The sequence below is a fragment of the Oryx dammah genome, unplaced genomic scaffold, assembly GCF_014754425.2.
Source record: "Oryx dammah isolate SB20612 unplaced genomic scaffold, SCBI_Odam_1.1 HiC_scaffold_16, whole genome shotgun sequence".
Lineage (NCBI taxonomy): Eukaryota > Metazoa > Chordata > Mammalia > Artiodactyla > Bovidae > Oryx > Oryx dammah.
In genome coordinates, this window is record NW_024070200.1 from 42,727,884 (window position 1) to 42,754,878 (window position 26,995).

General features: G+C 43.8%; 1 protein-coding gene across 4 annotated transcripts in view; it reads right to left on the minus strand.

The window, feature by feature from the left end:
• ARNT2 (aryl hydrocarbon receptor nuclear translocator 2) overlaps positions 1-26,995 on the minus strand; it is a 192,157-nt gene that overhangs the window by 67,252 nt on the left and 97,910 nt on the right. For all 4 annotated transcript variants that reach the window (XM_040257409.1, XM_040257408.1, XM_040257411.1 and 1 more), the window contains exons 7-8: positions 24,938-25,003; positions 24,329-24,414 (exon numbers count right to left, since the gene is read on the minus strand). In XM_040257409.1, coding sequence (XP_040113343.1) covers positions 24,329-24,414; positions 24,938-25,003 — 152 coding nt within the window. The remainder of the gene's footprint in view (positions 1-24,328; positions 24,415-24,937; positions 25,004-26,995) is intronic.

Here is a 26,995-nt window from a genome sequence, read left to right on the forward strand (position 1 = left end):
TACAGTGGAGAAAAGAGAATCTCTTTAACAAGATGACACCACTCTTCTGGCAGAACGTGAAGAAGAACTAAAGAGCCTTTTGATGAAAGTGAAAGAGGAGAGTGAAAAGTTGGCTTAAAGCTCAACTATTCAGAAAACTAAGATCATGGCATCCGGTCCCATCACTTCATGGCAAATAGATGGGGAAACAGTGGAAACAATGGCTGACTTTATTTTGGGGGGCTCCAAAATCACTGCAGATGGTGATTGCAGCCATGAAATTAAAAGATGCTTACTACTTGGGAGGAAAGTTATGATCAACCTAGACAGCATATTAAAAAGCAGAGACATGACTTTGCCAACAAAGATCCGTCTAGTCAAAGCTATGTTTTTTCCAGTAGTCATGTATGGATATGAGTTGGACTATAAAGAAAGCTGAGTGCTGAAGAATTGATGCTTTTGAACTGTGGTGTTGGAGAAGACTCTTGAGAGTCCCTTGGACTGCAAGGAGATCCAACCAGTCCATCCTAAAGGAGATCAGTCCTGGGTGTTCATTGGAAGGACTGATGCTGAAACTCCAATACTTTGGCCACCTGATGCAAAGAGCTGACTCATTTGAAAAGACCCTGATGCTGGGAAAGATTGAGGGCAAGAGGAGAAGGGGATGACAGAGGATGAGATGGTTGGATGGCATCACCGACTTGATAGACGTGAGTTTGAGTAAACTCCAGGAGTTGGTGATGGACAGGCGTGCTCCAGTCCATGAGGTGCAAAGAGTCAGAGTTGAGTGAGCAACTGAACTGAACTGAACTGAACTGATTTATTTACAGTTGAAGTATAATTACTTTACAATGTTGTGTTAGTTTCTGCTGTATAACAGCATGCATCAGCCATATATGTACACATATATCCCCTCCCTCCTGAGCCTCCTTCCCATCTTCTCCATCCCATCCCATCCCTATAGGTTTTCTTTTACCAATCTTGATGAAAAACTATTATCAACAGGATAATAATTTTGGTTTCTAATTTAATATTTTTCATTTATATTTTTCATTAATTCTATCCTTTTAGTTTGCTCATGTTATTTTGTTATTCTATGTTTGTAAGTTAAATAAATTCTATTTTCATAAGTTAAATTCCTAATTCATAAGGCAAATCCTAGTTTTCCCACATTTAATAAGAAAAGCACTTCAAACCACAGCTTTCCTATAAGCAGTATTTTGGTCACATCCATGAAGTCTTGATATGGAATGGGGCCATAGTTGTTAATTACAAAATAGTCTGTAATGAGAGTTTAATTTTGATTTCCACCCTTCAAAGATAGGTTTCTTTGCACAAAGGTAGTAGCTGGTTTACCCTTTCATAAGGACACAAGTCGTACTGGATTAGGGGCCCACACAACACCAGTATGATCTCATCTTAACTTAATTACATCTGCAAGGGCTCTACTGCCAAATAAGGTCACATTCTGAAATACTGGGCTTCAACCCATGAATTCTGTAGGGAGCTCATTCCAACCCATAACACCTCTGTGAATGTTCTACGTGTTCATTTTTTAACATATAGGTTAGCCATGACACAGATCTAACATGTGAACTGAGACACCCCCTTTCTGTGCCCAAGACAAGCATCACTAATCACTAATATATAATGCCATATTTCCCCCCTCCAAGTTATTTTATCCATCCATTCATTCATTCATTTGGCTGCATCAGGTCTTAGTCACATGTGGGATCTTTTGATGTGATGCACAACCTCTCTAGTTGTGGCAAGTGGGCTCCAGAGCAGGTAGCTCAGTACTTGCTGTGTGTGGGCTTAGTTGCTCTGAGACATGTGGGATCTTAGTTCCCTGACCAGGGATCAAACCCTTGCCCTCTGATTTGCAAGGTGGATCTTGTACCACTGAACCACCAGGGACGTCCCTCCCACCAGTTACTGAAGCAGACACAAAACAGTTCATCAAAGCAGGCCATAAAATAAAACCTGTTTGCTGCTTCTGTTTTCTTAGCTTAGTGTTTTATTATAAACGTTCACAAATTCTTTCCATAGCAAATAACAGTGTTAAATAGTGGTATTAGTAAACCTGGGTTCCTTCTAGGTAGGTTCTGCAGGGTGCATGAGCAGGAGATGAAAGAGAAACTCAGTCACCAAACACTCACTGGCGCCCCTCTATGATCTAAGCCCTGTGCTCAGTAGCTTAAATAATACAGCAATGCATATGATCTGGTCCTGTCATAAGCAGCGGAGACAAACAGATGCAAAATATCTATAACAAGAAGTACCATGTGACACACCTCTTGGCTGGGAAGTTGTTGGCAGAATACTCCTGAAGGCTTTATAGACAAGGGTTCATCAGAGTCGGGTGTGTCTCTGTGTCTGGTGGGACCAGCGTTGGCCAGAGTAAGATGTCTCTGGGGATGTGTCAGGGGAAGGAGGTGTCTTAACAAGTCTAGCACAGTTCCTTTACAGCATCACAGTTCTGAGTCCCATGCAGTCAAGGCCAAGGCACCAAATAACTAAGAAAAAAGCCTACAAAAACCACCTCCTCCATCAACAAATTTATATTTATCAGTCTCAGCAAACCAGAACAAGGTCTCTACTAGCCCTAACAGAGATCTCAAAGGTCATTCACTACAGTCTGGGCACTTCGCTCTCAGGAAAGGCTGTCAGCCCCACTCACAGTCTATTTCATTCCTTCTGCCCATGGTACCAACAAGTTACTACTGGTCTAGACCAGTAGTCCTCAATCTTTTTGGCAATGGGGATCAGTTTTGTGGAAGACAATTTTTTCATGGAAGGCAGTGGGGATGGTTTCAGGACGATTCAAGCCCATTGTGCACTTTATGTCTATTAGTATTACATCAGCTATACCTCAGATCATCAAGCATTAGATTCCAGAGGTTAGGGACCCCTGGTCTATACCATGAAGGATGGCGTGGCATGCGTGCTCAGTTATGTCCAACTGTTTGTGATCCCATGGACTGTGGCCCGCCAGGCTCCTCTGTCCATGGGATTTCCCAGGCAAGAATACTGGAGTGGGTTGTCATTTCTTCCTCCAAGGATCTTCCCAACCCAGGGATTGAACCTGCATCTCCTGTGTTTGCAGGTGGATTCTTCACCACTACGCCACCTGGGACATCAATCAGCTCCACCTCAGATCAGGCTTTAGATCCCAGAGGGTGGAGACCCCTGGTTTAGAACAGAAAGGATGAGAACCAGAAATCTGTGATTGGACAGCACAGCATAAAAAGAGACACCTGGAAAGAATGAAGTTATTTACCAGCAGGTGAATTTGAAGACAGGGAATCCTTACGGAGCATAAAAAGGAACAAACAACAACCCCCACACACAAAACAATAGCCACAGGGGAGACAGCAGTGAGCTGAAAAACCTTGAGGACACCTTTGAATTATCTTTTCAATTCCCATCCAGCTCTAGACTTTCGTCAAGCCAACTCTGAATTATTAGGGGAAAAGACAAGAGCATGTTCTGGGCCCCTTATGTAAGCAGATGAGAAATTCTGTGATGAAAGATAATACAAACAAAACGAGAAGAGAAACAACAGCCTGGAAGAAAAGATTTGCAACATACAGTAGACAAAGGTATAATATTCATAATATTATAAAGGCATCCTACAAGTAATGGTAACCCACTGCAGTATTCTTGCCTGCAGAATCCCAAGGACAGGGGAGTCTGGAGGACTACAGCCCATGGGGTCACAGAGAGTCGGTTATGACTGAGCAACTAACATCTGGACAAGTAAATAAGGAAAGCACAAATCACTCCACAGGAAAATGTGCATATATACCATGGACAAGCAACTCACAGTAAAGTACAGATAGTTGATGTATCCAGAAAAGATGCTCAATTTCACTAATGAAGACAATCCAGTTTAAAATACATCATCTCCCCTTACCCCCCCAAAATACTTATCAGATTGGCAAAACTTACAAAAGAATGAAAACATTCAGAGTTGGGAGGAGAGGGGGAAAATGGACCCATCTGCAATCTGCCTTGTAAGGTAATTTGATAACATCTATTAAAATGTACTTACATCATCTCATTCCACTTCTGAGACCATCCTGCAGAAACGGAAGTGCTCATGGGAAAAGAATCATGTGCAAGGACATCCACTATGGTACTCTTTGCAAGAGCCCCAAACTGAAAACAATCTTCAAAAAATTTTTTTGATTTATTTTTAATTTTTGGCCATACCTTTCAGTATGTAGGATCTTAGTTCCCTGACTAGGGATTGAAGCTGTGCCCCTTGCATTAGAAGGTGGTCTCAACAATTGGACTGTCAGAGAAGTCCCTGAAAACCATCTTAACATTCCAATCTGGGGAGCAGCTGATGGAATACTATGCAGTCACTTAAAAGAATTAAGTAGGTGAAAATAAAGTCACTCAGTCGTGTCTGACTCTTTGCGACCCCATAGACTGTAGCCTACCAGGCTCCTCAGTCTATGGGATTTTCCAGGCAAGAACACTGGAGTGGGTTGTCATTTCCTTCTCCAGGGGATCTTCCTGATCCAGGGATCAAACCTGGGTCTTCGGCATTGTAGGCAGACGCTTTACCGTCTGAGCTACCAGGGATTGCGCCATTTAAGTACTAACTTGGAAACATTTATGATGCCCATGAAAAATTTAAAATGTCTAGAATAGAACCCACTCCAGTGTTCTTGCCTGGAGAATCCCAGAGACAGTGGGCCCCTGTCTATGCGGTCGCACAGAGTTGGACACGACTGAAGCGACTCAGCAGCAGCAGCAGCAGAATAGAACCAGGGTGGAAAGGGAGACTTCTTTTTTACTTCAGAATACATTAAAATTTTTTTCAAATGGGTTTTCAGTGGACTTCCCCAGCAGTCCAGTGGTTAAGACTTTGATTTCCAATTCAAGGGGGTGTGGCTTTGATTCCCTGGTTGGAAAACTAAGATCCCATATGCCTCATGGCCAAAAATCCAAAACATAAAAACAGAAGCAATATTGTAACAAATTCAATAAAGACTTTAAAAAAGGTCTGCATCAAAAAAATCTGTTAAAAAATGGGTTTTAGGTGAATTTTATTTTTTAAGGTTTTATAGACTTCTAAATTTAATAAGATGGGCTGTTTCATAGTAATAATAATAAAAAATGATTAAGGAAAAAGGCTGGCCTGTGATGTTTGTATTTAAAAAGGTGGGCTTCATACACCTGGCGAATTTTCCCAGTTCACACCTCATTCTCCAACCATGTCAGAAACATGAACATGTTGTACTTAAATCCAGCCTTTAGAATCCTGCTCCTGATTACCAAATTGAGGGAAAATGCACATGATGATGTTGGATGTTTAATTGTCAAATATTTGGCAGAGATGCAACATTTATTTCCAAATTAACTGCCATTGAATCATGAAAATTAACACGCCATCTTCTTGTGCCTAAAGGGAAGGCTGTAAATGAGTATTTCTTGTATAAACTTGGACTCAGAAGATAGACCTTCATTTCCAGAAAGGCGTCATCTATAAACAAAGGGCTAAGGGCCTGTAACAATAAAGCCACACTGGGGTCCAGCAGGATGTCAGGAAAAAAGGAATTAGGGGGCACAAGGCCTGCCCTTTCCAAGCCTGAGTCCCACCAGGGGTATAGAGAGGAATGGGCCACAAGGCTCCCCTAGTTTTCCTGCCCACCTTGAGACTCTTGAGTCCCTGTTATCTCCCCCTGACAGAAGAGGGATGTCATTGGAAAGCAGTGGACTGTTTTCCAAAGGAAGCTCAGAAGACTGACCCTCTCATTCTCTTGGTGGCTTAGCTGTGGCTCTTCCCTGCTATCTTTAGCTTTCAGTTATAGGAAGTTCAGGCTCAGGCGGTAAAGAATCTGCCTGACAAAGTAGGAGACTCAGATTCAATCCCTGGGTCAGAAAGATGCCCTGGAGAAGGGCATGGCAACCCACTGCAGTATTCTTGCCTGGAGAATCCCCACAAACAGAGTTGCCTGGTGGGCTACACTCCATGGCATCACACAGAGTCAGACATGACTGAAGGGACTTCGCATGCAGGCACATACAAAGTTCAGAAATAAATGACATGCTTCACTGATTGACTTCTCCCCCATTTCTAGCTCCTGGAAGCTATAAATCCTCACTGGTGCAGAACTTGCATCTAAAAGGTAGGGCTGTGTCCAACAGCCCACCTGTCACCCATCCCTGCTCTGGGGCTACACTGTCTCTCCAGCTTCTGGTCACAATACTTCTGTCTTGGGCAGGCTGGGCACTGGCTAGCACCAAGAGTTCTGCCATGATGACAACTCACCACTCATTGTAGCCAGTCCCCCAGTAATACTCACATCCTGGTTTTGCTGTCATTTCTCACCACCATTAGTGTCTTGCTGCTTTCTGCTCCACATTCCTTTCCAATGAAGACCAGCCTCCACCTGGCCTTGCTCAAAGTAACTTGTCTCAAAGTAACCAGCTCCCAAATAACCTCCTTCTACGTGATCCTTGGGAACTTCATCCTTTGTAGTCGAAGACCGGCATCCTTGGCTGTCTGCATCTCATGGGCTCTGCGATCTGGGTGCTTCCATCTCCCTGACTGTGGCTCCCTCCCCAGGAGAGGATGTTCCTTTCTCCAACAGCCCCCTGTCACAGACACTGGACCCTTCCAGACACTGCCTTCACACAACCCTCCTGTTGCGTGCACACTCAGTTGCTTCAGTCGTGTCCGACTCTTTGTGACACTATGCACTGTAGCCTGCCAGGCTCCTCTGTCCGTGGCATTCTCTAGGCAAGAATACTGGAATGAGTTGCCATGCCTGCCTTCAGGGGATCTTTCCAACCCAGGGATTGAACCAGCATCTCCTGCACTCCTGTACAGGCGGATTCTTCCTGAACCACCAGGTAAGCCTGACCCTCCTGTTACAGGTGCTCAAAAATCTCCTCTTCTAGCATGTACTCCAACCATCTTCCCTCCTTGGCCCCACCTCTCCCTATGCTATTGCTACTTTTCATTTTGCCAAAGCACAGCCTTGACCATATTTCAAGCTCCTTTTCCAAAAAACCTCAAAGGCTCCCCACTGGTCACCAATTTCAGGGCCGGTGGGGTCGCAGAGTCAGACATGACTTAGCAACTGAACAATAACACCTGGCAGATGGGGCTCAGTATGTCCAGCTCTAGTTTTTGTTATGATGCTGGTGATGGCTTCCCCGGCACTAGTCAATAGACACAGAATCATCCCATTCCTGAGCTGGCCTCTTGGCATCTGAACTCTGCCTGGCTGCAGGTTTCCCCTGCAGGGTCTAGGCTGTAGTCAAGGGGAGGGGAGAAGTCCTGGGGTCAGCTGAGATGTGGAGTCTTACAGGATTTTAGATTCCCCCTCTATGGAGAGGAGGGGCTGGCCTGGGGTAACGCTGAAGGTTCTTTTTGACTCTGACTTTCTTGGCCCGACACCAGCTCAGAGTTTGGCCATGGGATCAGTTTGACATACCTGTTGATCACCTGTTAAGTGCCTGACAGTAAGGGATTCAGCATGCATGCCACCAGCTCCTGCTCTCAAGGAGTTGCCAGCAGGTGGGGGAAGCAGAGAACCAGAGCATTACAACGCCAGGTGGTTAGTGTTACAACAGAGAAAAGAACAGGCTGCTTTGAGGAAGGGCGGGTGGCCAAGGCTGGATGCCAGGGCTGGCAGGGACGGTGTCAGGAGGGAATGCTTCCTGGCAGGAACCTCAGCATTTCTCAAAGTGGTTTTTAATAGGAACGGAATAATTCCAGCCATTTAAACAGATCTCAATGATTTCCTAATTGGTTTCACAAGCCCATTTTGTCCCACATTCAATTACCTTTTCTTTGGAAACACGCTCCACTAACGCCAGGTCTAAATAAACCCCTAAGTCATACAAACAACACACAAGTGAAATGTAACTGGAGACTGCTGTCTCAGATGAAGCTTAGAGTTGTTGGCCAGAAAGGCTTCTTCATGTTTAACTAAAGGGTTGCATTAACCCTGTGCAAAGACTCATGGAAAGTTGGGTTGTTTTTCAATAATGCTGGGTGGAGTCTATTCTGGGACTCACATCTTCACATGAAAATTAAGAATTTTTTTTTTGCATTCCACCAAACACAGGGGAAAAAAACAGCCACTTGTTCATAGCATGTTTCCAAAGTATTCTCTGGGAGACAGTAAAAAGTTTTAGGGGAAAAGAATGATTCTCTGGCCAAATACATTTGGGAAACATCGTTTAAACAAAGACAAAAAAGTGTCATCATTGTAGGCATGCTCAGGAAACATAGAACTTCGGAGTATGAGTCTCTAAGAGAGAGAAAGGTACCCTAATTATTGACCAGGGACTCCTTTCTTTATGGAGTATCTCTGAGACTGAGATCTCAGGACACACTTTAGGAAATGCTGACTCAATAGGTGTTTTGCATTTCAGGGTTCCTGCTGGTGACCTTAAAGACCTGGCTCTCCCACTTTACAAAGGAGAGCTTAGAAGTACAACAGGTGCTTTGAGGTCGAAAGAGCAACCTGAGACCACATGAGTAACTACCTGTCCCTCCCAAGTTACTGTGGAAACTCCCAGAGTCTGAGATGAGAGACAAACGTCTCAATACCAGAAACCAGGGGGGATTGTTTGGGCAAGATGGGGTGAAGGGAAGTGCTGAGGAAGCTACACATGAAGGAAAAGGGAGGCTGTGAAAGGGTCCCCAGCAAGACCAAACTACAAGCTCAGAACTGCTTTGGCTTGACAGTGGCAAGAACAGGGACAAGTCTTGAGGGAACGACCCTTCCAGGTGCTCAGTGGTAAAGAATCTGCCTGCCAATGCAGGAGACGTGGGTTTGATCCCTGGGTCACGAAAATCCCCTGGAGGAGGAAATGGCAACCCACTCGAGTATTCTTGCCTGGAGAATCCCATGGACAGAGGAACCTGGCAGGCTATAGTCCAAGGGTTTGCAAAGAATCAGATGCACTCAGCAACTGAGCATGCACACAGGAAGGGTTTAAGTCTGCAAACTGAAAGGGCCCACCTGGCACTGAGACGTGATATCAGATATGGAGGAAACATAGTCCAGAAGCCAGCAGAGGTGAGCAAGTAAACCAGGAAGATGGAAAAATTGTCAGTAAGAGTCCTGGATTTGACTGCAAATGGCAAACCTGTTTCTTGAAAGACAGATGAATAATATAAAATAATGACCACATGCTGCGGTCCATGGGGTACAAAGAGTCAGACATGAACAACAACAACAACATATCTAAAATCTAAATTGCAGATCCAAAGTCCCATGTTATTTACACATTAATTGGCAGGGGTGGGGTAGGCCATCTCTCATAATTCTTAAAACACATGGACTCTGCAGTACGGCCTCCAAGGGGTTGAACTCCAGCCTCCTTACCCACCAGCTGTGTACCCAGCATGGCCCAGCCCTTACCTGTTTTCTCCCATCAGCTCACATCTCCCCACTGTCTGTACACTCAACATGCACCTCTCCATCTGCACGGCCACTGCCTTTGTTCAGGCCTCACAGTTTCTCCTGAGTCAGTCCTCTCTGGGCCCCCCACCGTCAAGCCTATCTTTGCCCCTCCTCTCACTTCAATCCAACTTCTAGAATGTTCTTTAAGAACTTTCAGTGGCTTTTAGTAACACTCCATAGAGAGCAGAGGAGGGTCCAAACCCCCAGGCTTAGCATACAAGGCCTCACCTCCAGGATCTGATTCTACCCACCTGTCCGGCCACACTCCCTCCAGCCACAGTCAATCACACACGATTCCCAAGGCAGCAACCTCTCTTCTCCCCGACATCAGAGCATCAGTAAGGCCTAGATTCATTCCCAGACTTGGCTGCTTACTAACGGTGTGAACTGGGCTGATTAAGTTGCTATGCTGACCCTCCAGCATGTCACCTGCAGGATGGAGGTAATTACAATGCCTGGACCTCATGAGAGTTGTTGTGAACACTGAAGTGGGCTTCCCTGGTGGCTCAGATGTTAAAGAATCTGCCTGCAATGCAGGAGACCTGGGTTCAATCCCCAGTTTGGCAAGATGCCCTGGAGAAGGGCAAGGCAACCCACTTCAGTATTCTTTCCTGGAAAATCCCACGGCCAGAGGAGCCTACAGAAGCAGGTTATAGTCCGTTGGGTCGCAAAGAGTCAGACGCAACTGAGCGACCAAACACTTTCACAAACACTGAAGCACAATGCACAGAGTCCTTGGCACAGTGATTCGCACATTGTGAGCACTCTGAAGACTGTGATCATTACATACCTCCTCTACACTCACCAACTCAACTCTGTATGCCTAGAAAGCAACTTTTCCACCTAGAAAACTCCTTTATGTTCATGTTTCAGCTCAAACGTTACTCTCCACCTATTAGGCTTTCAGCGAGGCTTGGCCACAGAGCGTAGGAGAGAGCAGACAACCTTGACACTCCCAGTAGATGGGATCTCTTGTCCATGTGCTTCTCGCATGAATCCTCTGTGTGACCCTTGATCTAGGGCTTTGCAATGACCTACATGCCTAACTGTCTCCTCCACTGTGCTGTGACTTCTTTTAGTTTAATTAAATATTAACTTGTTTACTTATTTTGGCTGTGCTGGGTCTTCATTGCTGTGTGCAGGCTTTCTAGAATAGCTGTGAGGTGGGGTCACGCTCTTGTGGAGCATAGGCTTCTCATTGCAGTGGTTTCTCTTGTTGTAGAGCACAGGCTTCAGTAGTTGTGGTGCACAGGCCTAATTACCCCAAGACATGTGGGACCTTCCCAGACCAGGGATCGAACCAGTGTCCCTTGCATTGGCAGGCGGATTCTTAAGCAATGGACCACAAGGGAAGTCCACACTGTGAGCTCCTAAAGGACAGGTGCTATATCAGACTCCCCCTAGGGTCCCCAGGAACTAGGAAAGTAACTGGCCCATGGCTGGTGCTCAGAAAGTATCCACTAAAAGAAATGGAAGAGTGGCTTTGCCCTGCCTGAGAATGAGGAGGACAGAAGAGGTGGCCAGTGATCCATCTCACAATGTAAGGTCATGGCTCTGATGTCCAACCAGAATATCAAACATCAATATGTCCAGCTTGGGCAGGACAGAATGGCTGAGCGTTGGTGAGAAGAGGGAATCCAGCCTTGTGAGTGCATGGCTTCCACGCAGAAGAGCAGCCTTTGGAGACTTTCAAATGAAGGGAAAAAAACCACACAGTGTTCAACCGGCAAACTGTGAGAAGCGTGGGGCTGTTGTGGATGAGCTCATGGTGGGGCTGAGCTGTCTGGCGAAGTGGCAAGACTGGTCTGACCACTGCAGATTCTAGCCAAAACCCCGAAATAACCTCAGGCCTCTGGCATGCTGTGGCCGAGGCTTACTGAAAGTCCAGCAGCATCGTGAAGGAAAGCATCAGCCTCGCCGTTGAGAAAGCAACAGAGGCTGCCAAGAACCAAGCCTCTTCCTGATCAGGATGGTCCCAGAGGGAGGTAACCTGATCTCTGTCAAGCACAACCCCTCCACCAGGGCAGATCCTGGCTCTCCTGTGCAGACACACAGCCAGTTAATCAGACATTTTCCACGGATTATTCTGTGGTGATGAACAAGCACATCAGATGATGATGAGTAGAGAAGAGGTCCCTGCGATAGACATGGAGTTTGGCTCAAGCAGAATGCCAGTCTGAAAAATTCAAGGCGCTGGGGCAGTGACCATGGGGTGGAGGCAATTCCCATCTTCAGAATTTCAAAGCTACCCCTGGACTCTGAGCATACCTCACAAACTGGAAAACGCAACCTGCCGTGGGTGATCTCTTCTGCACCGAGGGTGATGTCTCCTTTGCTATGTTGAACACAGAATACCGACTTCTTTAGAAGGAAGGATTAGACAGAGCAGCTGTAGAACTCTGTTTTTTCTTTAGTCATACACTAGACTTTTTTTTTTTTTTTTAGCTGCACCATGTAGCATGCCAGAATCTTAGTTCCCCAACTAGGGATAGAACCTGTGCCCCCTGCAGTGGAAGCACAGATTCTTAACCACTGGACCACCAGGGAAGTCCCTAGCTCAAATATTTTAAATGAAGCTTATACAGTATACTTGGTGGTTCAGATGGTAAAGAATCTGCCTGAAGTGTGGGACACCCGGGTTCAATCCCTGAGTCAGAAGATCCCCTGGAGAAGGCAATGACAACCCACTCCAGAATTCTTGCCTGGAGAATTCCATGGACAGAGGAGCCTGGTGGGCTATAGTCCATGGGGTTGAAAAGAGTCGGACATGTCTGAGCAACAAACATTTCACTTGCACAGGGTATGCAATGCTGTGAGGCTAATTGGGAAAGTCACTGTGTAATAGAAAGGGTTTCTGGAATACAGCAGAATTTTGGGGGACGTTTGTGTTTTCGATGGGAGTCAACAGGTACCAGGTAAAAGTTTGCCTGCACAATTTGTTGGTGCAGAAATAAGCACAAGTGTTGCCAGCGGGCTATCAAAGAATTATTCACAAGGTCCTTGCTTGCCTCACCAACTCTACTGCTTCTACTTACCTTTAGAGACTGCTAAGGTCGCCTGTAGGTATTCTGAGCAACTTTGGTGCTTAGGCACCTTCATACCTCCTGACCAAGTCACTGTTTATAATTAAGGAGTTTGAGCCCGTGAGCAAGTAGGGACAGCATTCCTCGTGGACATTTACAAGGCATCATTCAAGCATCAAATGAGTGGCTGTTCCAGTGCTCCGGTACCATGACCTTATTATAGAGTAAGTGTGCCAATGACTTCATTCCAGCCACCTCATCTATGTCAGATGACTGTCTGTGCCCTCTCAGAAGATTTCTGGGAAAGTGGATTCTATAAACATCTTTGGAAATTCTGGCAAAGAATTCTTTCAAAACCCATTCCCCTTAGGTTAACAACTATTTTTTTTTAACTGAGGCAGACTCTTTTCTTCTTTCCTTTCACACATCCATACACCCATCTGGTCTGTTGTTGTTCAGTTACACAGTCATGTCCGACTCTTTGCGACCCCATGGACTGCAGGACACCAGGCTTCCCTGTCCATCACAACCTCCTGGAGACTGTGTGAAGTGTAATATATTTTACGTGCCAGGTCTGAGCTCACCACGGGGTTGAGAAAATGAAGCATGCATTTGGTCTTGAGAGCTCGAAATGTAAGTGCAAAATAGTGTGTGATACATGTAATGAATGGAGTTATGAATCAAGTAAATATAATCCACGCTATGTCTAAAATGGATAACCAACAAGGACCTAGAGTAGTATAGCACAGAGAATTCTGTAAAATGTTATGTGGCAGCCTGGATGGGAGAGGAGATTGGGGGAGAATGGGTACAAGTATAAAAACAGCTGAGTTACTCTGCTATGTACCTGAAACTATCGCAACATTGTTAATTGGCTATACTCCAATATATTAAAAAAAAGTTTAAATAGAAAAAAGAATGGAGTTATTAATCAAGAAACAGTATTAACAGCCATGGAACAACATAAATATCAATTCAGGATGCTGGAGGCATGACTGAATCATCATGTGTGCATATAAGCTTAATTTCCAGAACTTCCTTCTTCTTTTCCAATCTGGATTCCTTTTATTTCTTTTTCTGCTCTGATTGCTGTGGCTAAAACTTCCAGAACTATGTTGAATAGTAGTGGTGAAAGTGGGCACGCTTGTCTTGTTCCTGACTTTAGGGGAAATGCTTTCAACTTTTCACCATTGAGGATAATGTTTGCGGTTGCAGATGACATGATCCTCTACATAGAAAACCCTAAAGACTCTACCAGAAAATTACTAGAGCTAATTAATGAATATAGTAAAGTTGCAGGATATAAAATCAACACACAGAAATCCCTTGCAGTCCTATACACTAATAATGAGAAAGTAGAAAAAGAAATTAAGGAAACAATTCCATTCACCATTGCAACAAAAAGAATAAAATACTTAGGAATATATCTACCTAAAGAAACTAAAGACCTATATATAGAAAACTATAAAACACGGATGAAAGAAATCAAAGAGGACACTAATAGATGGAGAAATATACCATGCTCATGGATCGGAAGAATCAATATAGTGAAAATGAGTATACTACCCAAAGCAATTTACAAATTCAATGCAATCCCTATCAAGCTTCCAGCGATATTTTTCACAGAACTAGAACAAATAATTTCAAGATTTGTATGGAAATACAAAAAACCATGAATAGCCAAAGCAACCTTGAGAAAGAAGAATGGAACTGGAGGAATCAACCTGCCTGACTTCAGGTTCTACTACAAAGCCACAGTCATCAAGACAGTATGGTATTGGCACAAAGACAGAAATATAGATCAATGGAACAAAATAGAAAGTCCAGAGATAAATCCACACACATATGGACACCTTATCTTTGACAAAGGAGGCAAGAATATACAATGGAGTAAAGACAATCTCTTTAACAAGTGGTGCTGGAAAACTGGTCAACCACTTGTAAAAGAATGAAACTAGATCACTTTCTAACACCGCTCTTGTGGAGATAAACTCAAAATGGATTAAAGATCTAAATGTAAGACCAGAAACTATAAAACTCCTAGAGGAGAACATAGGCAAAACACTCTCCAACATAAACCACAGTAGGATCCTCTATGATCCACCTCCCAGAATTCTGGAAATAAAAGCAAAAATAAACAAATGGGACCTAATTAAAATTAAAAGCTTCTGCACAACAAAGAAAAATATAAGCAAAGTGAAAAGACAGCCTTCCGAATGGGAGAAAATAATAGCAAATGAAGCAACTGACAAACAACTAATCTCAAAAATATACAAGCAACTCCTGCAGCTCAATCCCAGAAAAATAAACGACCCAATCAAAAAATGGGCCAAAGAACTAAATAGACATTTCTCCAAAGAAGACATACGGATGGCTAACAAACACATGAAAAGATGCTCAACATCACTCATTATTAGAGAAATGCAAATCAAAACCACAATGAGGTACCACTTCACACCAGTCAGAATGGCTACGATCCAAAAATCTGCAAGCAATAAATGCTGGAGAGGGTGTGGAGAGAAGGGAACCCTCCTACACTGTTGGTGGGAATGCAAACTAGTACAGCCACTATGGAGAACAGTGTGGAGATTCCTTAAAAAATTGCAAATAGAACTACCTTATGACCCAGCAATCCCACTGCTGGGCATACACACTGAGGAAACCAGAATTGAAAGAGACACATGTACCCCAATGTTCATCGCAGCATTGTTTATAATAGCCAGGGCATGGAAACAACCTAGATGTCCATCAGCAGATGAATGGATAAGAAAGCTGTGGTACATATACACAATGGAGTATTACTCAGCCGTTAAAAAGATTACATTTGAATCAGTTCTGATGAGATGGATGAAACTGGAGCCAATTATACAGAGTGAAGTAAGCCAGAAAGAAAAACACCAATACAGTATACTAACACATATATATGGAATTTAGAAAGATGGCAATGATGACCCTGTATGCAGGACAGCAAAAAAGACAGATGTGTATAACGGACTTTTGGACTCAGTGGGAGAGGGAGAGGGTGAGATGACTTGGGAGAATGGTATTGAAACATGTATAATATCATGTAAGAATTGAATTGCCAGTCTATGTCTGATGCAGGATATGGCACGCTTGGGGCTGGTACGCAGGGATGACCCAGAGAGATGTTGTGGGGAGGGGGGTGGGAGGGGGGTTCATGTTTGGGAACGCATGTACACCCGTGGTGGATTCATGTCAATGTATGGCAAAACCAATACAGAATTGTAAGGTAAAATAAAAAATAAATAAATTTAAAAAAATTTTCCAGAACTTCCATCTTTATAGAAACACAGCCACTAAATACAACAATCAAACCAAAAAAAAAAAAAAAAAGACACAATTTCTGAATTCATAGCAAACCACTCAATCCAGTGGTATGAAAAGCTGTTTAGAAAATTCTGCTTGACTGTCTAAAAATGCCATTTTCTCTGATGATGAAAGTCATGTAAAAATTTGGAAAATGCAAGACCGAAGACAGAAGAAAAAAGTAACCAACAATCAACTACACAGAAATACGATTACTATTCTATGTACAAATTTTCAACACATAGATACACCATTCACTCAATCTAAAAATAAAATTGGGATCATGATTACATAATCTGTCAGTCATTGTTTTTAATACTTCTTAGCACTTTTGTTTATTTGGCTATGGCATGTGGGATCTTTGATCTTTATCATTTTGGCATAGAGAATCTTTTAACTGCAGCACGTGAATTCCTAGTTGTATCATGTGGAACCTAGCCCCCTGCACTGGGAGCAGGATCTTAGTCTCTAGACCACGAGGGGAGTCTCATGCTCCATTCTCAAGTGCCTTCTGAAAGCACGCCTGTTCAATGGTGGTCTAGCATCCCATCACGGCTTCCCTGGTGGCTCAGATGGCAAAGAACCCACCTGAGATGCAGAAGACCTGGGTTCCATCCCTGGGTTGGGAAGATCTGATGGAGCAAGGCATGGCAACCCACTCCAGTATTCTTGCCTGGAGAATCCCCAAGACAGAGGAGCCTGGTGGGCTACGGTTCATAGAGTCACAAAGAGTTCAGATCAGTTCAGTTCAGTTCAGTTCAGTCTCTCAGTCGTGTCCGACTCTTTGCAACCCCATGAATCGCAGCACGCCAGGCCTCCCTGTCCATCACCAACTCCCAGAGTTCACTCAGACTCACGGCCATCGAGTCCATGATGCCATCCAGCCATCTCATCCTCTGTCATCCCCTTCTCCTCCTGCCCCCAATCCCTCCCAGCATCAGAGTCTTTTCCAATGAGTCAACTCTTCCCATGAAGTGGCCAAAGTACTGGAATTTCAGCTTCAGCATCATTCCTTCCAAAGAAATCCCAGGGCTGATCTCCTTCAGAATGGACTGGTTGGATCTCCTTGCAGTCCAAGGGATTCTCAAGAGTCTTCTCCAACACCACAGTTCAAAAGCATCAATTCGTCAGCGCTCAGCTTTCTTCACAGTCCAACTCTCACATCCATCCATGACCACTGGAAAAACCATAGCCTTGACTAGACAGACCTTAGTCGGCAAAGTAATATCTCTGCTTTTGAATATATTATCTAGGTTGGTCATAACTTTTCTTCCAAGGAGTAAGCGTCTTTTAATTTCATGGCTGCAATCACCATCTGCAGTGATTTTGGAGCCCCCCAAAATAAAGTCTGACACTGTTTCCACTGTTTCCCCATGAAGTAATGGGACCAGATGCCATGATCTTTGTTTTCTGAATGTTGAGCTTTAAGCCAACTTTTTCACTCTCCTCTTTCACTTTCAGCAAGAGGCTTTTTAGTTCCTCTTCACTTTCTGCCATAAGGGTGGTGTCATCTGCATATCTGAGGTTATTGATATTTCTCCCAGCAATCTTGATTCCAGTTTGTGTTTCTTCCAGCCGAGTGTTTCTCATGATGTACTCTGCATATACGTTAAATAAGCAGGGTGACAATATACAGCCTTGACGTACTCCTTTTCCTATTTGGAACCAGTCTGTTGTTCCATGTCCAGTTCTAACTGTTGCTTCCTGACCTGAATACAGATTTCTCAAGAGGCAGGTCAGGTGGTCTGGTATTCCCATCTCTTTCAGAATTTTCCACAGTTTATTGTGATCCACATATTCAAAGGCTTTGGCATAGTCAATAAAGCAGAAATAGATGTTTTTCTGGAACTCTCTTGCTTTTTCCATGATCCAGTGGATGTTGGCAATTTGATCTCTGGTTCCTCTGCCTTTTCTAAAACCAGCTTGAACATCAGAAGTTCACGGTTCACATATTGCTGAAGCCTGGCTTGGAGAATTTTGAGCATTACTTTACTAGCATGTGAGATGAGTGCAATTGTGCGGTAGTTTGAGCATTCTTTGGCATTGACTTTCTTTGGGATTGGAATGAAAACTGACCTTTTCCAGTCCTGTGGCCACTGCTGAGTTTTCCAAATTTGCTGGCATATTGAGTGCAGCACTTTCACAGCATCATCTTTCAGGATTTGAAACAGCTCAACTGGAATTCCATCACCTCCACTAGCTTTGTTCCTAGCGATGCTTTCCAAGGCCCACTTGACTTCACATTCCAGGATGTCTGGCTCTAGATGAGTGATCACACCATCATGATTATCTGGGCCGTGAAGATCTTTTTTGTACAGTTCTTCTGTGTATTCTTGCCACCTCTTCTTAATATCTTCTGCTTCTGTTAGGTCCATACAATTTCTGTCATTTATCGAGCCCATCTTTGCATGAAATGTCCCCTTGGTATCTCTAATTTTCATGAAGAGATCTCTAGTCTTTCCCATTCTGTTCTTTTCCTCTACTTCTTTGCACTGATTGCTGAAGAAGGCTTTCTTATCTCTCCTTGCTATTCTCTGGAACTCTGCATTCAGATGTGTATATCTTTCCTTTTCTCCTTTGCTTTTCACCTCTCTTCTTTTCACAGCTATTTGTAAGGCCTCCCCAGACAGCCATTTTGCTTTTTTGCATTTCTTTTCCATGGGGATGGTCTTGATCCCTGTCTCCTGTACAATGTCACGAACCTCATTCCATAGTTCATCAGGCACTCTATCTATCAGATCTAGGCCCTTAAATCTATTTCTCACTTCCACTATATAATCATAAGGTATTTGATTTAGGTCATACCTGAATGGTCTAGCAGATTTCCCTACTTTCTTCAATTTGAGTCTGAATGTGGTAATAAGGAGTTCATGATCTGAGCCACAGTCAGCTCCTGGTCTTATTTCTGATGACTGTATAGAGCTTCTCCATCTTTGGCTGTGAAGAATATAATCAATCTGATTTCGGTGTTGGCCATTTGGTGATGTCCATGTGTAGAGTCTTCTCTTGTGTTGTTGGAAGAGGATGTTTGCTATGACCAGTGCATTTTCTTGGCAAAACTCTATTAGTCTTTGCCCTGCTTCATTCCGCATTCCAAGGCCAAATTTGCCTGTTACTCCAGGTGTTTCTTGACCTCCTACTTTTGCATTGCAGTCCCCTATAATGAAAAGGACAGCTTTTTTGGGTGTTAGTTCTAAAAGGTCTTGTAGGTCTTCATAGAACTGTTCAACTTCAGCTTCTTCAGCGTTACTGGTTGGGGCATAGACTTGGATGTTAGTCACGACTAAAGCATCTAAGCATAGCACACAGCACAGTATCCTATCATATAGACATTATATGCTAGTTTTAGCCAATTCTTAATCATTGAAATTTAGATATTTACAATATTTAGACTTTGAAATTTAAAACAATTCAAGGTTTTCACAACAATGTTTAACCATACAATACACACATCTCTGATTAATTCCTATATATTGATTGCACATTTTAAGGCATTTAATATATACTCTCAAGTTATTCTACAGAAGGTTTGTACTGATTTAAATTCCCATCAGCAGAACACTGACGTTTCCAGGTGGGTACAGAATCTGCCTGCCATGCAGGAAAGTTAATGAGACACAGGTTCAATCCCTGGGTCAGGAAGATCCCCTGGGGAGGGTGTGGCAACCCACTCCAGTATTCTTGCCTGGGAATTCCATGGACACAGAAGCCTGGCGGGCTACAGCCCATAAGGTTGCAAACAGTCAGACATGACTGAATCGACTGAGCACACAGGCACAGCAGAACACAAGTGTCCATTTTCCTGAACCTTCCCAATACTGTGTATTTTGTCATAAATTTTTTGCTACTTGATAGGTAAGAGAAGATGGTATAAAATTATTTTAACATTATTGTAGTTCTGATGAACAGGAGGCCGAATTCCTTCCAGATGCTTAGCATGTGTGTGTATTCATATTTGTAAATGTATGTAACGCCCTGTTCAGAGCTTTTGCTCATTTCTTCCTATTCAGTGAAAATCCGCCTTTTGGTCCAAATTGTGCCCTCTGGAACTATCCTAAGTAAGTTTAATTCCTCCTTCATATGACACCCCCTCAAATACTTGAAGACAAAAATCATGTCTTGCTTTCTCCAAGATAAACACTCCCGGCTCCTTCAACTGTTTCTCATGTGGCAAAGTTTCAAGGGCAGTTGTTGGAGATTTAATGCCTCACAACTCCTTCCGCCCTATTAGCCTGTACCCTTCAGCTCTCTCATGTATAGAACTCCAAAGGACTCCAGAAAAGCCGGCTCTGAATCACTTTTTTAGAATTTTTCTTTTTGGCCACATGACAAGTGGAATCTTAGCTCCCCAACCAGGAATCGAACCCACGTCCCCTGCATTGGAAGAGTGGAATCTTAACCACTGGACCACCAGGGAAGTCTTGCAGTGAATCCTCCTAGCAGACTCTCTGGATGCAGTCACCTGCCTGCACCTTGGTCCTCAGCCTCCTTTCTTGTGATAGGCAGGCATGGCAGTCAAATAAAATGGTAGAAAAAGAGCACTTTGAGGCCAGAAACTGGAAGAGAAGTTTGCCTGGTATAATAAGGACGATGAATTCAAATGACGAAAGCATCAAGAAGGAGATGATCTGCTGGTCCAGAGGCTGAATTTGGCAGGACTGGGGTAGCTTTCTACAGAGTCTCATTTGGGGAGCCTCTCCTGACCCTGGGGCAGGTGAAGGACCCCGCCTCCATCCACAGGGCTGACTTCCTGCCCACACTCTCCTGGAGTCATCAGTGTACCTGCTTGTCCCCCACCAACGCATCTTTGCATTCCCCAAGGGCTGGGCCTCTGTCTAGTGCCCCAGAGCCTTGCTCAGCAGATGGCATGGATGAGGCCATCACGTGTCCCAGTGAGCCATGGCTAGAAGTCTTTCACCAGGCTGCCCACAGCCCTTTGCTCTTCTTTGCTTCTCATCAAACAACCTTCCAGCATAAATCTGTTGCCTCAAGTACTTTCAAACCTCATAGATTTCCAGGATAGTAGCCATGGGCATCCACGCCAGTGAAGAGGAAGCCCCAGGGCATCACAGAGTTGTACCTGATTAACACGACAGCTTTGGAGGACTCTCTCTAAGAACCCTGGGTCTGAAGAGTTGTGCAGCATGGTCAAGACTATGGATCCACAAAGCTAAGGTCCAGGCTCTGGACACTGTAAATGAATCACTGCCTTCTGAGTTTCTGTCCTGGAGCCCAACCTTAAGGCAAGCAACACTTTGATGATTTTATGCATTATGATATAAGTATGGGCTTCCTAGGTGGTGCAGTAGTAAAGAATCTGCCTGCCAATACAGGATACACAAGAGATGCAGATTCTATCACTGGGCTGGGAAGATCTCCTGGAGAAGGGAATGGCAACCCATTCTAGTACTCTTGCATGGAAAACTCCATTGACAGAGGGGCTTGGTGGGCTACCATCCATAGGGTCGAAAAGAGTAGGATAGGACTGAGCAACTGAGCATAGGCATGAGCATGGTCTAAGTAGAAAAACATATACAAATAAGATATACCATAAAACTGATATATTGATATCTGTCTATCTTTATCTCAAACATTAAACATTGCCAAGTTATTGCAAGATTAATATAAAACCTCACAGTACAGACCTATTTACCTCAGTTCTTATTATCTGATATATCACACTTGGATTTCAACAAAGATTTACAAGATATGCTAAAAGGCAGGAACAAACATAGCTCAAAGAGACAATTAAATATCAGAACCAGACTCAGATATGACATGGATTTTGAAATGACTAGGCTGGGAATTTAAAATAACTATGATTAATATGTTCAAAGCACTAGTGGAAGAAGTAGATAAAATAAAGAACATATGGGTAATGTAAACAGAGAGATGGAAACTCTAAGAAAGAATAAAAAGGAAATGGTAGAAAAACAAAAAAACACTGTAACAGAAAACAGTGCCTTTGACAGTCTCATCAGTAGACTGGACATAGTCAAGAAAAGAATCAGTGAGCTTGCAGATATAGCAACTGACATTTCCAAAACTGAAATGCAAAGACAAAAAAGAATAAAAAGCCCAGAACAGAATACCCCCAAACTGTAGTCCAGTTTCAAAAGATATACATGTAATTGGAATACCAAAAGAAGAGAATGAAACAAAAGAAATATTTGAAGAAATAATGTCCAAGAATTTTCCAAAATTAATGACGGACACCAAACCACAGACCCAAGCTCAGAAAAAATACCAACCAGTACAAATAATCAATGGGGCTTCCCTGGTGGCTCAGTGGTAAAGAATCCATCTGCCAAGAAGGTGATGTGGGTTCAGTCCCCAAGTTGGAGTGATCCCCTGGAGAAGGAGATGGCAACCCACTCTAATAGTCTTGCCTAGAGAACCCCATGGACAGGGGAGCCTAGTGGGCTACAGTCCATGGGGTCGCAAAGAGTTGGACACAACTCAGGGACTAGAAAAACAACAACAACAATAATAACCAAAAAATCCCATAAAAACTAAACAAATTATACTATCATATTCAAACTTCAAAAATGCAAAAACAAAGAAAAATCTTGAAAGAAGCCAGAAAAAAAGTCCCACACTACATATAGAAAAATGAGGATAAGAATCATGTAGACTTCTCATCAGAAACCATGCAAACAAGAAAGTGAAGTGAATATTTAAAATGTGGAAAGAAAATAACCACCAACCTAAAATTCTATATCCAGTGAAACTGTCCTCCAAGTGTGAAGGAGAAATAATAACTTTCTATGAAAAACAAAAATGGTGAGAATTCATCACCAGCAGAGTTGTCCTGCAAGGAATGTTAAAAGCAAGATCTTCATGAAGAAGGAAATGATATAGATCAGAAACTCAGATCTCCACAAAGGAAGGAAGAGCATCAGAAAAGGAATATAATTAAGGCAAAATAAAATATTCACATACTATAAAATTTGCCATCTTAAAGATTACAATTCAGTGGGTTTTAGTAGATTTGCACAGTTGTGCAGCTGTTACTACTATCTAAATTTAGAACATTTTTGTCACCTCAGAAGGAAACACAACACTGAATATTCACTGAAAGAACTGATGCTGAAGCTGAAGATCCAATTCTTCGGCCACCTGACGAGAAGAGCCTACTCACTGGAAAAGACCCTGTGCTGGGAAAGATTGAAGGCAAAAGAGAAGGGGGCGGCAGAGGATGAGATGACTGGATGGCATCACTGACTCAATGGACAGGAATTTGAGCAAACTCCGGGAGATAGTAGAGGACAGAGGGGCTTGGCATACTGCAATTCATGGGGTTACAGAGTAGGACACGACTTAGCAACTGAACAACAACAAAAACAAACCATTAGCAGTCATTCCCAATTTTCCTTTCCCCCCAGAACCTGGAGACCACAAATCTACTTTTTGTTTCAATGGATTTGCCTATTCTGGATGTTTCACATACATGGAACTGTAATGTGGCCTTTTGTGTCTAACTTTCTTTTACTTAGCATGATGTTTTCAAGGTTCACCCATATTATAGCATGAATCTATACTTCATTGCTTTCCCCCCCCCCTCCACCCCTGGCATCTGCCAGTCAATTTCTTTACAGTGTTGTGTAAGTTTCTTCTGTAAACAATGTGAATCAGATCTAAGTTTACATATAACCCCCCTCCCTCTTGAGCCTCCCTCCCACTCCCACCATCACACCCTTCTAGGTCATCACAGAATACTGAATTGAGCTCCTTGTGCTATATAGCAGCTTTCTACTAGCTAGCTATTTTACACATGGTATTGTATTAATGTATATATCAATGCTACTCTCTCAATTTGTTCCACCCTTTCCTTTTCCTTCACTGCTTTTTATTGCTGAATTATTATTAGCTTAGCTTAGTGCACTGAAGCTATCATATGGGTATACCACTTTTTATTTATCCATAAATGTACATATGTAATTTGATTCCACATTTTGGCCACCATGAATAATGTTGCTATGAACATTCAGGTACAATTTTCTTTGTGAACATATGCTTTCAGTTCTCTTGAGTATATACCTTGGAGTGAAACTGCTGAGTCATATGGCAAGTCTAGGCTCAACATTTTGAGGAGCTTCCAGACTGTTTTCCAAAGCAGCTGCTTCATTTTACACCCCCACCAGCAACGGATGAGGGTTCCAGTTGCTCCAAACCCTTATCAACATGCATTATTGTCTATTTTAACCACACTAGTGAGTGTGAGAGGTATTTCATCATTGTGTTTTGATTTGCATTTCTCTAGTGACTTGAATACAATTATCATCTCAAATGTCCCTCTGACTTTCCAGAGTGCTCTCAGTGACAGATCACAGAAAGGATTTGTGAGGCGCCAATCACTTTTGCAGGATTGCTCTTTTACAAACCTTTGTTTCAAGTAGCAAGACTTTTTTCCATTACAAAGACCATTACATTCTAACTGCAATGGAAAATAAGAGTATTTTCCAGTCTCTTTCTATAAGAATGCATTTCTAACAGGATACCATGGTGACATGAACCAGCATTCAATCCCCTGGGAATGAAGATGCAGGTTCTCCTTACCTGCTGGCGGCCAAGCCTTGATGTAGCCTGTGCAGTGGACCACAGCATACTGGGCTTCTCCTTCCTTCACAGGGCCAAGGCCATTCCTAGAGAAAGAACATCATGAGCTGGCTTTCAGCACCTGGGGGTGAGGCAAGGATGCCCATGACTCCTTTAGTACCTAAGCTTCTGGGTCCACCTGTTGACCTTGTGTTTCTGCATCTTCACTTCCCACCATCCCCCTTCCCCTCCTCCCTCATAGTATTCATGTCCAAAATAAATCCACCCAACACCTTTCTCAGCTGAGCCACAGTAACTCTGATGTGTGAGTCTCTTGGTGCTTTCTATGGCTAAGCTTGTCTTTAAATTCAGCTATTCCTTAGCTTACTGCATTGAAGCTATCTACTGGCATAGCCCCAAAACATCCATCATGCCTACTGGGACTTTCCTGGTGGTCCAGTGACTAGTACTCTGTGCTCCTAATGCAGGGGGCCTGGATTCGATCCTTGGTCAGGAAACTAGATCCCACATGTTGCAACTAAAGATCCCATGTGCCACATCTAAGACCCAGCACAGCCGAATAAATAAATATTTTTAAAAATAAAGATAAAAACTGAAAGGCCTACTGACCTGAACCTCTTCCTCATGGTGGTTAGTCTGTTTAGAGGAAGATGGTCCAAAGGAGCATTTCCACACCTAAGATGTGAGAAACACATTAGAACGAGTGAAGAGCCAGCCAAGCATATAAAGCCCACAGCGCTGCAGGCAAGTATATTTGTTGTTCGGTCACTCAGTCATGTCTGATTCTTTGCGACCCTCTTTGGACTGCAGCACACCAGGCCTCCCTGTCCTTCACTATCTCCTGAAGTTTGATCAAACTCATGTCCATTGAGTCAGTGATGTCATCCAACCACCTCATCCTCTGCTGGCCCCTTCTCCTCTTGCCCTCAGTCTTTCCCAGCATCAGGTCCCAATGAGTTGTCTCTCCGCATCAGGTGACCAAAGTACTAAAGCTTCAGCTTTAGCATCAGTCCTTCCAACAAATATTCAGGGTTGATTTCCTTTAGGACTGACTGGTTTGACCTCCTTGCAATCCAAGCAACTCTCAAGGCAAGTATATGGACCTTATCTAATGTGACCACACTTACACAGGTGAGCCGTATAGCTACTTTCTTTCCAAAGTGCAGAAGCAGGGCTGCATGTCTATGAATTCCTATCATCACTGAAGGCAAGGGAGGGGACCCATTCTTCAGTGCACAGGTAGATGGTCTCCAGTCCAGCCCAGAAGCCAGAGACCTATGGACAGACACTCAGAGCATCTTGGCCATGCTCCACCCTGCAGATCATTTCAGTGTAATTTGGGGGCTTTCAGGGAACAAGGGAAGGGTGGTGATGACAGCTAGTGTCTCTTCAGGCCCGAGCAGAGGCATCAACTCAAAACAGATGTTGCCAGTTGACAAACAGAATCATCTTCTCAGGCTTCAGATTCACAGTGTAGAAAGTCCCTCCTCCCCGGCAATGTTCTGGAACTAGGAATGAGCAGACCACTGTGAGCCTGCGGATGGCAACAAACTGGGGACAGGAGGAGAACGAGTCTGGAATCGGATCTTTCTATGGGTCCTTCTCTGGGAGGCAGGGGGTGTGAGGTGTCCCATTGCCCTTTCAAGCAGCATCTTTTCTGCCTCCCTTCTCCATAACTGTCTCTGCATCCCAGGCTCCAAGCATCCACAGCCTGCACTCTGGCCAACCTCTGACCTGTGTTCTCAGTTCGCACTTCCATTTCCCAACTTCACAGTAGATGATGTCCTCAATGCCTCGGGATTCAGTGCAGCAAAGACAAGAGTCCAATTATACTCTGAGGCCTGGGGCAGCTGCCAGAATGGGCATGTTTTCACAGCAGGATCCATCCAAGAGGTAGCTGCCTAGGGATGCTGGCACAGCCCTCTGCCCTCTGGCAGGCTGTGCCCAGTGTCTTCCTGAAATTAAGCTGCTTTATTTGGAGGGCAAGGCCATGCTCTCAGCAGATGGCAGTGCTCCTTGCCTCACAGGTAAATCCAGGTAGTGTGGGTGTGGCACTGGGAAAAGCAACCCAGAGGTACCAGGGCAGGGGTGGGACCGCCTGGTTCTGGTCGATAGGTCAGTGATAATGGTATTGGAGGGCTTCCCAGGTGGCACAGTGATAAAGAATCTGCCTGCCAATGCAGGAGACCTGGGTTTGATCCCTGGGTCGGGAAGATCTCATGGAGGAGGAAATGGCAACCCACTCCAGTATTCCTGCCTGGAAAATTCAGGCTCTAGTCCATGGGGTTGTAAAGAGTTGGAGACGACTAAGGAACTAAGCACAGCACAGTAATGGTATTAGAGAGACTTCCCTGGTGGTCCAGTGGCTAAGACTCTGTGCTTCCAATGCAGGGGGCCTGGGGTCAATCCCTAGTCAGGGAACTAAATCCCACATGCCTCAATTAATAGTTTGCATGCTACAACTAAAGATTCCACATGCTACAATGAAGATCAAATATCCTGCATGCTATAACTAAGACCCAGCACAGACAAATAAATTAATTAAATAAGGGCACTGGAGGCTACTTAGGAATGGAATACTTGAAGATTCCAATAAATTTATGCACAAGGCAACTTCTTAGATGGCACAATGAAGAATTCACCTTGCTGTGCTACACTGAATGTCCA